General features: G+C 39.0%; 1 protein-coding gene across 1 annotated transcript in view; it reads left to right on the top strand.

Annotated features, from left to right (window-relative positions):
- Positions 1-12,185, top strand: part of LOC140515939 (uncharacterized) — a 35,364-nt gene extending 23,179 nt beyond the window's left edge. Inside the window, exon 7 of the mRNA XM_072626812.1 lies at positions 11,524-12,185. Within this exon, the coding sequence (XP_072482913.1) occupies positions 11,524-11,610 (87 nt within the window). The 3' untranslated portion in view covers positions 11,611-12,185. The remainder of the gene's footprint in view (positions 1-11,523) is intronic.
- The last annotated feature ends 1,897 nt before the right edge of the window (positions 12,186-14,082 follow it).

Genomic DNA, 14,082 nt, shown 5'->3' with positions numbered 1-14,082 from the left:
TCCTTAACTTCTTTCTTGTTTACGTTGAGGTTATATTTATCACATTCATAGAGGACAGGCTGAGATCCCCCACTAGCATAGCTTTGTTGCCTATTTCTTCCTATAATTCTCTTAAGTTCTCCTTTAAGAATTCACATGCTATACCACTTGGTGCATATATGTTTAGTAATGATATTATTTCATTGCATATGGTGTCTTTTAGCAGGATATAGTTTCCTTCCCTATCTCTTTTGATTACATATATTTTTGTTTTTGCTTTGTTTGAGATTAGAATTGCTACCCCTACTTTTCTTTTTTACTTCATTTCAAGCATAATATGTTCTGCTCCAGCCTTTTATCTTTACCCTGTGTGTATCCTCCTGTTTCAGATGTGTTTCTTGTAAACAACACATTGTAGGATTATGTTTTTTAATCCATTCTTCTATCTGCCTCCATTTTATGGTACATTTTATTCCATTCACATTCAAAGATATGATTTCTATCTGTGTCTTTCTCTCCCTCATATTTCCCCCTCCCCCCGGTCATGCTTTAATTTCTCCCGTCTCCCTTCCCTTCCTTAAAAATTGTACTTTTGACCATCACCTCCCTCAATCTTCCCTTCCTTCTATCAGCCTCCCTCCCTTTTCTTTCCCCTTCCCCTTCCTACTGCCTGTAGTGAAAGTTAGATTTCTTAACTTGACTTAGTATGCTGTTCCCTTCTTGAACCAAATATGATGAGAGGAAAGATCAAATAATGATCATATCCCTCCCTTCTTTCCCTCTACTATAGTATATTCTTGTGCCTCTTCATGTGATGTAATTTACCCTTTTGTGCCTCCTGCTTTACTGTTCCTCCATTATAACCCCTTACGTATTTTATCATCACATCAGTTAATTTATACCCACTCCTTCCATCTATGTATATCGCTTTTAAATGTCATAATAAATATACAGTTCTCACGATTAGCAAGTATCATCCTCTTATACAGGAATGCAAACAGTTTCCCCGTATTGAATAACGAATTTTGCTTTTTCCCCCTTACTAGCCTTTTTGTGCCTCTCTTGAGTCTTCTATTGAAAACCAAATTTTCTAATGAACTCTGACCTTTTCAGGGAGGTCTGGAAATCCATTATTTCATCAAATGGAGTCTTTTTTAAAATGATAGGCAGCATCTATACAAAACCGTCAACAATCATTATATGTAAAGGTGATAAATTAGAAGCATTTCAAATAAGATTTGAAGTGAAATAAGGACGTCCATGATCACCTCTGTTTTTCAATATGGTACTACTGTATTAACATTAACTAAAAATGTTAGGTTTAGCAATAAGAGAAGAAAAAGAAATTTAAGGAGTTAGAACAGGCAAAAAAGAAACAAAGCTATCACTCTTTGCAGATAATATGATGGTATACTTAGAGAATCAAGCAAAATATTACTTGAAAGAAGAAAGAAATTTAGCAAAATTGTAGGATATAAAATAAACCTTCATAAATCATCAGCATTTGTGTATGTATGTGAGTATGTACGCATGAATGTATATGTACATGTATATGCACATGTACACACACACACACACACATAACTAACAAAGCCCAACAGCAAAAAATGGAAAGAGAAATTCTATTTAAATTTACTGTAGACATTACAAAATATTTGGAAATCTACCTGCCAAAATAAACCCAGGCACCATATGAACACAATTACAAAACACTTCTCAGAGAAAGTCAGATCTAAAGAATTGAAAAAATATCAGTTACTCATGGCTAATATGAGCTAATATAATAAAATGACAATTCTACCTAAATGAAATTACTTCCTCATTGCCATATCAATCAAGCTACTAAAAATTACCTTGCAGAGCTAGAAAATATAATGTCAGAATTCATCTGGATGAACAAAAGGTTCAGAATATCAAGGGAATTAATAAAAAGAAATGTTAGGGAAGGTGGTCTAGCCATACCAGACCTTAAATTTATCACCAAGCAACAATCATTTAAAGTACTTGGTACAGGCTAAGAAACAGAGTGGTTGATCAATTAGATATATACAAGACACAATAGTAAATGGCCATATTAAGCTAGTGTTTGATAAACCCAGACAATCCAGCTTCTGGGAGAAGAACTCACTACTATATGAAAACTTTGGGAAAAATTAGAAAACAGTATGGTAGAAACTAGATATAAACCAATATCTTACACTGTATACCAAAAGAAGGTAAAAATGGGTACATGATTTAGACATAAGGGTGATACCAGAAGCAAATAATGATAACATGGAATAGTTCACCTATCATTTCCATGCAGAAGGGAATAATTTAGAATGAAAGAAGACATAAAGAGCATTATAAAATGTAAAACAGATCATTTTTATTATCATGAAATGAAAAAAAAGGTTTTTTTTCGCCAAACAAATCCAATGCAGTCATGATTATAAGGTATATAGAAAGTTGGGAAATGATTTTACTGCAAATACCTCCTATAAAGGTCTCATTTATCTAGTATTTAGAAAGCAGAGCCAAATTATGAGAATTAAAGTCTTCCCTATTGCATAAACAATTAAAAGATATGAAAAGCCAGTTTTCAGGTGAAGAAATCAAAGCACTCTATAGTCATGTGAGAAAATGTTCTAAATTATTGTTGATTAGAGAAGTGCACATTTAAACAGATCTGAGGTACCACCTCATTGACCAATTAGACTGACAAATATGACAGAAAAGGAAAAAATGATTAATGTTTGAGGGAATGTAGGAATATTGGGACACCAATGCATTATTGTTAGAGTTGTGAATGTTCCAACCATTCTGGACACCAATTTGAAACTACGCCCAAATGACAATTAAACTGTGCATACCCTTTGATCCAGCAATACCACTAGTAAATTTGTATCTAAGGGAGATAACAAAAGGGGGAAGGATCTACTTGTACAAAAATATTCATAGAAGCTCTTTTTGTGGTTACAAGGAATTGGAAATTGAGGGGATGCCCATCAATTGGGGAATGGCTGAACAAGTTGGGATATACGAATATAATGGAATGCTGTTGTGCTACAAAAAAAGGACGAGCAGGAACATTTCAGAAAAATCTCGAAAAATTGACATTAACTGACGCAGTCACATAAGTAAAGCCAGAAGAATATGGTACACAGTAAAAGCAACATTGTAGGATGATCAACTATGAGTGGCAACTCTTCTCAGCAACACATTGTTCTAAGACAATTCCAAAAGACTCATGAGGAAAAACTCTTCACATCCAGAGGGAAAAAAAAAAACTGATGGACGCTGAATACAGATCAAAACATACCATTTTTCACTTTTTTATATTTTTTTCTTTGGGGCTCTTTCTTTTTCCACAATGTAACTAATATGGGAATGTGTTTTACAAGATTGCCCACATATAATCTATATTAAATTGCTTACTGTCTTAGGAAGGAGGAAAGGGAGGGAGAGAGGGAAAAAATTTGGAACTCAATGTTTTAAAAATGTCTCCTAAAATTTGTTTTTACATACAATCTAAAAGTAAAATATTATTTAAAAATGCTATTGTGCTGTAAAGAATAATAAAGGGGGCCATTTCAGAGAAACCTGAGAAAGCTGGTGCTAAGTGAAATGAGAACTGGAGAATGATTTATGCAATAAAAGCAACATTATAAAGACAAACAATGTCGAGACATTGATAAGAGTTCTTAAGTGTCTCGACATTGCTATTTTTTTCATTATATGAGTGAGGGAGAGAAAATTAACACTTGTTCATTGAATAAAAGAAAAATGAAAAGCTGCATTTTTAAAGAATATAGATTCCCTGAAAATAATGCCATCCGTTAGGTGACCTTGCTAAGATGCTGTTTACCAGTTTGTGGTCTCACAATGGAGTTAGTCTTTGGCTCATGGTTTCATTTAAGGGGGTCTAGGCTAGTAGATGGTCTGACTGGAGGTCTGTTACCCCTCTGATGATCTTGATGGGGACCTAGCATTCAAGTGGTCATCTCAGTGGGGTCCAAGACTACAGTCAGTTGGTTTGGCTAGGCCTCTTTCATATGATTGGGGTCTCGTGGAGTCCCTGGAACAGTTGGTCGCAGTTGGGGCCTGAAATTTGATGTGTCACTCTCATGGCGTCAGGGGGACAAGTAGAAGTCTAAATAGAGGCCTGACAATTAGTTGAAAATCTCTCCATGAGTGTGATAACCATGGCAGACACGGCCCCTGCCTTGGGAGTCTGGTAGCTTCTGGGAGGATGAGAGAGTAGAAGAGGTTCTGACTGGGTTTATTCCTCTACTCACATTCCTGGCATTGTAGTGGAAGCTGCTGGGAACTCTTCCAAGGGCATCATTCAGGAGCTAGACTCCCATGAAGATCACCAATTAGATGCCAGGGTCCTCCTGAGATATGCATGTAGGGGCCAAGGTCCCATTAGGATCACCAACTGGCTAGAGAAGGGATAAGAAAAAAATGAAGAAAGTGGGAGAGAGAACCAAAAATAACTGCAAGAGAGAATTAGTGGAACCAGATACATTAAGGCTGTGTGACCTTAGGGAAGTCACTTAACCACTCTGTGCCTCAGACTTCTAATCTGCCACATGAGAGGGGAACTGGATTCACGGGTCTTTAAGGTCCTTTTCAGCTCTATATTTTACTGTCCTTTCCTGCTCTCAACATGTAAGTTGAGCCTCCCACCTACCCTATGGCTCCCCACTCCTAGATGAATGGAGGCTACGTTATTTTTATTGGGAAGGGAAGAAGGGTTCCAGGCCCCTCAATTCATCAGTGTGGCCAAAAAACATCTCAATCCTAATCTAGGTTGGTTTCAGAATCTCCCAGTCTGTCTGGAGCATGAACAATCAGTACTTATGTACTGGTTTAGATATTTTAAAGTTTGTACTAAGAGAAAATTGTTTGAAGGAGTCTACTCAGCAGACTTGCCCAAAGAGCTGCTCCTGTGGGAACCAGGGTTGGGCAAGGAGCATAGAATCCAATTGAGAGTCTCTGGGAAGAAAAAATAGCCTTGGCTGATTGAGAGAAACATCGGGATCAGCCTTGGGGAAAGAATTGAGATCTGCAGGTAGGAAGAAGGGCAGGGCAAGTCAATCCCTGTGAGTGGCAGCCCAGGTTGGTGGTACAATAAGGAAGGGGGAAGGGCTGGGAGGGCAATGAGGAGCTTCAGCTGCCAGGGCTGCAGTCCTAGAGTCAGGGAATCTTCCAGTCATAGACCTCCAGAGATGGAGGGGACTGCAGATGCCTCGTTCCTGATCAGGTCTGAGAACCAATTCAGGACTCATGGACACCCAGTCAGTGCTGGAGAACTAAGGGCTTTCCTCCTGGGCCAACTTCTTCCCCATTGGGGCAGCTGCTTCAGGGAGGGAGACCAGTGATTTCAGCCTGATCCCCCTCCCTCCTCCCAACTAGAGAGAGTCCTCAAAGCCTCTCAATCCTCTCTCCCCAGTGCCCAAAGAGAGGGCTACAAGTGGCATCTCTGGATATCAGGGCTACTTGTCCACAGGGATCCACCTGAGGACCTAGGGATGTTAGAAGAGAGTCTGGAATCCCAGAGAGGTTCAAGAAGTTGTCATGTTTACCCAGGTTACTAGAATCTTAGAAAGTCAGAGTCAGGATTCCAAACCAGGCCTTCTGACTCCAACTCCAGTGTTCCGTCCATTACATGGCAGGTATTTGTCCCTTCAGGGAGTGCAGTAAGAGATAGGTAGGGGTAAATAATGTCCACATGTAGATGATTTATCTACATGGGAAACCTTGACCAGGAACTGCACTGGGGAAGGGGAAGTGGGGGTGCTGGAGGGAAAGGCCTCCTCTACATGAGATCAGATGTAACCTGCAAGAGCAAGGCTCAGAGGTCAATCAGACCAGGCAGAGAGGCTTCAGGCTGAGTGTCACAGGTGGGAGTAGCAGGGCTGGTCCCAGTTAGCCTGCTAGCTCAACCCTGGCTTAATGAGTGAGGCAGTAACCTCTAGAGAGCTCTTAGGGGAGAGTAGGGAGGGATAATTAAATATTTAAAGATTTAAAGTGGAAGAGGCCCTTGTAGTTCATCTCAAACACAGAGAGAAGGAGGAGACTGTATTGGTGTACCATTGGAGAAGGAACGTGATACCTTTACACAGTAGTATTTACCACATTTCTCACTGAATAAGAGGCACAGGAAGGTTTATGAAAAGGCAAGGCATGTGGGGCCTGAAAAGGTAGGGAATCCCTGCTCTGAACCAGCCATCTGATCCACTGCACAGAGGAGGAGGGACACGGAGCCCAGGCCTGATTCCAAACACTTCCTGCTCCATTTAGCCCAGGCCAGATTCCTGGCTCTTTGTCACTTTCTACAGCTAAACACAATCTGATAGTCTCCTCGACTTTGGCTGTCTCTTCTCCTGGCACACAGTCAGGCTGTGTCTCTAGCAGGACACAACCAAGTGAAGCCACACAATTTCTCCTGAATATAAAACCAAATAACAATTCCCAGAAAGGTCAAAATCCGCAGAGAGAATATGGTCTCAGCTTCTCCTCCCTCTCTCTCTATCATCAGCAACATCTGCAGCAGCAACACAAACAGCTTCATCACCATCATCATAATCTTCATGAAGTTATTTATTATTAATGTTTTTGTTTTAAATTTTGAGTTCCAAATTTTCTCCCTTCTTCTAGCTCGTCTTCCAACTACTGAGAGGCAAGCACTATGATACAATTACTAAATGTGAAACCATGTAAATCCTTTTTGTATATTAGCAATATGAAAAAAAGCAAGAAAAAAATAAAGTAAAAAAATGTGCTTCAGTTTGCATTCAGAGTTCATCAGTCCTCTCTCCAGAAGAGAATAACTTTTTTTTTTCATTGTGAGTCCTTTGGAATTGTCTTGATCATTTTATTGATCAGAGAAGTTAATTTCTTCACAATTGATCATTATTACTTAACACTGCTCTTACTGTAGAAATTACTGTCTTGTTTCTGGTCACCTCACTTTGCATGAGTTCATATAGGTCTTCCCATGTTTCTTTGAAACCATAGCCCTTGTCATTTCTTGTAGCACAATAGTACTCCATCACAATCATATGCCACAGCTTATTCAGCCATTCCCCAATTGAGGAGTATTTACTCAATTTCCAATTCTGTGCACTACAAAAACAGCTGCTATAAGTACTTTACACATATAGGTCTTTTTCCATTTATATCTTTGGGATACAGAACTGGTAGTGGCGGGGTCAAATAATATACAAAGTTTTATAGCCTATCGGGCATAGTTCCAAATTGTTCTCCAGAATAGTGGGACCAGCAGAAAACTCTACAAACGATTAATTAGTGTATTTATTTTCTTTGGTCCCCTCCACCATTTGTCACTTCTAATAGATATGATGTGGTACCTCAGAGTTGTTTTCATTTTTATTTCTCTAAAAATTAGTGGCTTAGAAATTCTTTATTTTTTTAAAGCATGCTATTTTCATTTTCTTTATTTTTATGTTTTTTTCCTTTTGCAAACTGTTTCTTCATATGTATATATATATATATATATACACATATATATACATACATATATATACATATTTCAGTTCTTAACATTGAATTCCACAAGAATTTGAATTGAAAATTTTCTCCTTATCTCTCTCCACCCCCACCACTGGAAAGCATGCATCCTATCCACCCCTTCCTCCAGTCTGTCCTCCCTTCTGTTACCCACCCTTAGTCCATCTACCTTCCCCTCTATTTTCCTGTAGGGCAAAATAGATGTCTATGCTCTATTGCCTATTTAGCTTAATTACTAGTTGCAAGCTAAAACAATTTTTAAAAGTCATTCTTAAAGCTTTCAGTTCCATATTCTCTCCTTCCTTCCACAACCACCCTCAATGACAAAACAAGTAATTCAATATAGGTCATACATGTGTAACAATACAAAGGACTTCCATAACATTCATGTTATAAAAGACTAACCACATTTCCCTCTGTTCTATCCTGCCCTTCGTTGATTCCTCTCTCCCATGATCTGTTGTCCCAAAAGAGTGTTAGCTTCTGATTATCCCTTTCCCCAATTTTCTGTCCCTTCTATTATCTTCCCTCTCCTATGTCCTTCCACCTTGCCTTCCTGCAGGGTAAAATAGATTTCCATATTCAAATGAGTGTACGTTATTCCCTCCTTAAGCCAAATCCCATGAGAGTAAGGCTCAATTATTTCCTTTCATCTCCCCCCTCCTCGCCTTCACTGTAGAAGTTCTTTCTTCTCTCTTGTGTGTGAGAAGATTTGCTAAATTCTACTATTCCCTTTTTCTTACTCTTTGTACATTTCATTCAGGAGTAAATTTTATTTTTTAAGTGTTCTCCCTTCATGTTCAGCTCACCCTGTGTCCTCTGTCTATGTGTGTGTGTGTATACATATATATATACATATACACATACACAAATGTACATATGCATACCTAGAGGTATAAAATATACATATACATACATACCCATACACACCTACATATATATATATATATATATATATATATATATATATATATATATATATATATATATATATATATATATATATATATATATATATATATTAGCTTTAACTACTCTAATACTGAAATGAATCTCAGGAGGTACAAATAACATCTTGCTTTGTTGGAATATAAACACTTTAACTGTAATGAGTACCTTAAGTCTTCTCTTTCTTGTTTACTTTTTCATGTTTCTCTTGATTCTTGTATTTGAATGTCAAATTTTCTATTCAGCTCTGGTCTTTTCAACACGAATGTTTGCAAGTCCTCTATGTCATTGAAATTCAAGTTCTTTCCCTGAAGTATTCTACTCAGTTTTGCTAAGTAGGTGATTCTTGATTTTAATGCCATTTCCTTTGAACTCTGGAATATCATATTCCAAGCCCTTCAATCCCTTAGTGTAGAAATTGCTAAATCCTATTTTAAGTAATTTCCACATTACTTGAATTGTTTCTTTCTGGCAGCTTGTAATACGTTCTCCTTGACCTGGGAACTCTGGAATTTGTCTACAGTATTCCTAGGAATTTTCCTTTTGGAATCTCTTTCAGGAGGTGATAGGTAAATTCTTTCCATTTCTGTATTGCTCTCTGGTTTTAGAATATCAGGTTAGTTTTCCTTGACAATTTCTTGGAAGATAAAGTCTAGTCTCTTTTTTTGATCATGGTTTTCAGGTAGGTCAATAATTTTTAAAATTATCTCTTCTGGATGTTTTCCAGGTCAGTTACTTTTCTGATGAGATATTTCATGTTATCTTCTTCTTTTATTCTTCTACTTTTATTTTATAATTTCTTAGTTTCTCGTAAAGTTATTAGCTTCCATCTGCTCCATTCTAAATTTTAAAGAACTATTTTCTTCAGTGAGCTTATGAACCTCCTTTTCCATTTCGCTAATTCTGCTTTTTAAAGCATTCTTCTCCTCATTGTCTTTTTGGACCTCTTTTGTGACTTGGATTAGTCTATTTTTAAAAGTGTTATTTTCTTCAGCATTTTTGGATATCCTTTAGCAAGATGTTGACTTGTTTTTCATGATTTTCTTGCATCGCTCTCATTTCTCTTCCCAATTTATCCTCCACTTCTGTTATTTGATTTTCAAAATCCTTTTTGAGGTCTTCTGTGGCTTGAGAGCACTGCACAATTTTTTCCAGTTTTTGGATGTCATCTTTGACATCTTTGGATGACTTTTATGTAGTCCTCTGATGGTAGGCTTTGTTCTTCCTCATCTGAAAGAATGGAAGAAAATATCTTTCCATCAAGAAAGTAACCTTTTATAGTCTTATTTTTTCCCTTTTGGGGGCATTTCCCCTGCCATTTACTTGACTTTGGAGTCCTTTATCAAGCAGAGGGTATACTCTAGGAAACTGTAAGTTCTCAGTTCCTCCAAGGTGGCACAATCAAGAGAAAGGAGTTTTCTCCTTGCCTGACCTATGCTCTGGTCTGGAAGGTACTACAAGCATTCTTTTCTGCTCAGGATCTGTGAGTAGGATTCCCTCTCCTGCACCTCTACCAGCTCCACCATGCCAGTGTCCCTCCTTACCCCAGGATTGCCACTCAGGACTGAGACCCAGATCGGTCTCTTGATTCCCTCATGGTTTTGAGGCAAAGGGCTCCAAAAGTGGAAGCTGCTGCCACCCTAGGGCTGGGGCTGAGGTCAGACTGCACACCCCTCTCACCCAGATGAAAGAGCTTTCTCACTGATCTTTTAAGCTGTCTTTGGCGTTTATAGGTTGAAAAATCTGAGAATCGCTGTTGCTACCCGTGATTCTGTGCCCTGAAGACTGCTCCAGTCCTGTCCTTGCTGCATGGTCCAGGCTGGGCTGAGCTCCACTCTCAGCCCAGTGTGATAGACCTTTCCTGTCGACCTTCCAGGCTGCCTTGGTCTGGAAATATCTTTCACTCTGTTGTTTTGTGACTTCTCCTGCTCTAGAATTTGTGTAGAGTCTTTTTTGCAGTTATTTTATGGTGTAAAGGAGGAGAGCTACAGGAAGTCCGTCTTTCTACACCATCATCATGGCTCCACCCCCTAGAACATTCTTTAATGTGACTAAAGATTGATTGAATGAATTCATATCCCTTTACTATTGATCAATTGGGGAATGACTCTTAGTTTTATAAATTTGACTACATTTCCAATATATTTGGGATAGGAGGTATTTACCAGAGAACTTGCTGTAGAAATATTGATATTACTTCATTGTCTGTGGCACCTATTAATAAAATCATAGTTTCCCTGACTATCTCTTTTAATTAGCTTGATATTTGCTTTTTCTGACATCATGATTTCTACATTTGCCTTTTTTACTTCATCTGAAGCATAATGTACTCTGCTGTACTCCCTTGTTTTAGCTCTGTGAATATATGCTTGTGTTAGTTGTGTTTCTCGTAAACAATATATTGTTGGATTCAGGTTTCAAACACATCCTGCTATCTACTTCTGTTTCTTGGGTGAGCTCATCCCTTTCAAATTTACTGTTGTTATTACTAACTGCATATTTCCTTCCATTCCATTCTCTTCTATTATTTCTCTTTTGGGTAAGATAGATTTCTATATAGAGGTAAGTATATATATGTGTTCTTCCCTCCTTGAACTAATTCTGATGGCAGTGAAGTTCAAGCACTGCCCACCAATTCCCCCCATTTCCCACTTCATTTTGAAAGCTCTACATTGTATGCCTCTTTATTGTAAGAATGGTTTTCCCATTCTATCTCTCCCTTCCCCCCTTCTCCTAGTGCTTGCCAATTTCTCACTCCAATTTTTTCTGAGATCACTCCAACATAATCAACTCACTCCCATGGTCTGAGTTTATGTAGACCACTTCTAATTGCCCTTATAATGGCAAAGATCTTAATCAGTACATTTTTTCTATTTCTATTTTACCTTCAGGATTTAATATATCAGGGTACTTTTCTTGGATAATTTCTTAAAATTATACCTAGGCTCTTTCTTTGATCGTGGGCTTTCAGATAACTCAATAAACCTTATATTATCTCTCCATCTATTTTCCACTTCAATTGATTTTCCACTGAGCTTTTCATATTTTTTTCTTTCTTTTAATTTTGTTTTATTTCAGGAAGTCAACCCCCCTCCTCTGAAACATGCTGTGGATGGAAGGGACAGGGCTGGCAAGCAATATCATCTTCCAGAACCCTATCTATGACAGTAGTGAAAGTCATGAAGATTACTGAGTCTATCAGCAGGGGTGGGGTGGGGGCTGTTGGGGAGGAAGGGAGAAGGCACAAGAAGAGAAATAGCTCACTGGTGGTAAATGTTCATCAGTATCAACTGTAACCCAACCTTTCTTCCAATGCTCCCATGCCCTATTATTCCTGCTGGAGGGAGCTCTGAAGCCTTATTCCATTCTGACACTTGTGCCTTCTTTCCCCCCTTCTTCATGGGGTTGAGAGGTGTGGCAGTCCCCTTCAAAAACCCGGTTCCCTAGAACAGGCTCCCTGATGTGTTCTAGGTGTCCCTGGCCCTTGTCTTTTGCCCTGCCACTGGCACCCTTAGTGGCTCTATCTTTTCCATCCACCCTGCAGACAAACCTTCCTCTTTTCATTGTCGTCCCCAGTTAATGTGAGAGAGCCTTGAGAGCACCAATTCTCGTTATCTACTTGTAATGGCAGCTTTTAGCATTGTTCATGGTACGTAGTAAGTATACACAACCAACGTTCGGTCTTTCTTTCATTCATTTGTTCACTAATTTACTTTTCAATAAAACTACTTGTGTTTTGAGCCTTTTGAGCTTCTGCACTTGTCACAAAAGCTGATATTGCTGGTGGAAGTGGGAGTGGATTGTCAAGTGCTGAAGTTCCCATATTATCTGGAGGAGTGAGGTTGAGGAGCAGAAAAGGTCAGGGACATGAGAGGTCTTTCTAAGGTGAGACTACAGTTAATGAATGTTGTAAAAGTCCAGCAATTCAGAAGCACAGGTGGAAAGGGACTGTAATTGAGGAAGACTGACCACCAAGTCAAAATGAAAATCCCAGGAGGATTTTGCTAATGGGAAAATGGCCAAGAATTGCAAAGATATATTCCACTTGAGGAGCCCTCAGGGGCAGATGGATAATGCATGGGAGAGAAAACACCAGGAAGAGAAGGAATTTCCAGAACAAAACTGTAGGCATGATAGAGTGTAGAGATATGGTCTATCCTAAGCATTGTAAGAAGAGGCCTGAAAGTTATCTAATCTGGGCGTCTCAACAGAAGTGAGGACCCTGAAGGAACCATTCACTGGGAGAAAGGAATTGTAATGTAGCATAGATGTTGCAGGATGAGAAGTGTACAGGACAGGATGGATGCTCCATGTGAAAGGCACCTATCCTCTAGTGCATTTTCAATTGTAGGGCTGCATTTGAAGTATTTCCTTGATTTCAGGAAAGTCAGAAACAGTTCCTGGAATGAAAAGCAGCATGGATAGTCTGGGCTCTTCACCAAAATAGAGTACAAAAAGGAAACTCACATTCGGAAAAAGTGGCTTTGATTGTGAGGTGGGAGTGATTGGGTGGGGGAGATTTAGGTATAGACACCACCTGCAGGAATGCAAGGATATTTCAAGAGGAGAGGCCCAAGGCAGAATGAGACAGCAGCTGAGACATGCAATAAATCAGTCAGGCAATGAACATGTTTAAAGCAGCTACTATGTGCCAGTAATTAGGCTAAGCACTGGAGATACAGAGAAAAGCCAAAAGACAGCCCTTGGCCTTAATGAGTTCATAAATCTAACTGGGTAAGACTACACATAAAAGCAGAGGAAATGCAGGGAGGAGTGGGGGGAAGAGAATAAATAAAAGGGAAGGGAGAGAGGGTACCTAATGTGGTACTATAATATAGTCCTGCAGTCAGTGAGGAATCTGTGAGGTAGGTGCCTCAGGTCCCTCTCCCTCCCTCAAAGATTGTATCTGGATGAATGCCCACCCTAGACTCTCTCCAATTGGAGGAGGGAGGGCCCCAACTTGCAAGAAGTACTGAAGAGCTGGGAGTTGCAGAGCTGATTTGATCTTGTAAGAAGATGAGCCTCTGGAGATTATGGTGAATTACAGATGATTGGAGTTTTCTGTCAGAGCAGACCAAGGGAGGAGTTTTAAAACCTTTCACATATTTGTTTAGATATATTTTAGGAAATGTGTGGTGAATTTTTCCTACAACAACTTTACTGAATATAAGAACACCTTATATGTAAATGAATGCTGTATGCATTTGAACCAATACTATTACACATGAACACAGTAATTATATCCTGCCCTAACATGATTAATGAAGTTTTGCTATTGGAGGCAGAATTTCTGGGACTATACTTTGCTACACTTCTCAGTTCTGATCTCAGGTTTCAGTGTCTGACATCTTATAAAGCCACTACTAAAAATGGCAGCAGCTCAATGGTGAGTGGCATCTGTGAACTCACACCAATGGATGTCTATCTCTCTGGAATAATTGGGGGAGTGACCCTAGGAAGTCTTAGGTAAGGATACTCTTGGCTCAATTTCCCATGGAAGGCCCTTTTCCATCGGGCCAGTTCTAAGCCTGGCTGTGACATGCTTTCAAACAATTTGACTGCTTGTGTATCATACCTGAAATCAAACGAAACTAATGAATAGTATAAATACAGCCATGTCACTCCCTTTCTCATCAC

The sequence above is a fragment of the Notamacropus eugenii genome, chromosome X (assembly GCF_028372415.1).
Source record: "Notamacropus eugenii isolate mMacEug1 chromosome X, mMacEug1.pri_v2, whole genome shotgun sequence".
NCBI lineage: Eukaryota > Metazoa > Chordata > Mammalia > Diprotodontia > Macropodidae > Notamacropus > Notamacropus eugenii.
Note: the sequence above shows the minus strand (reverse complement) of the source record. Positions and strands in the feature narration are given on the sequence as shown.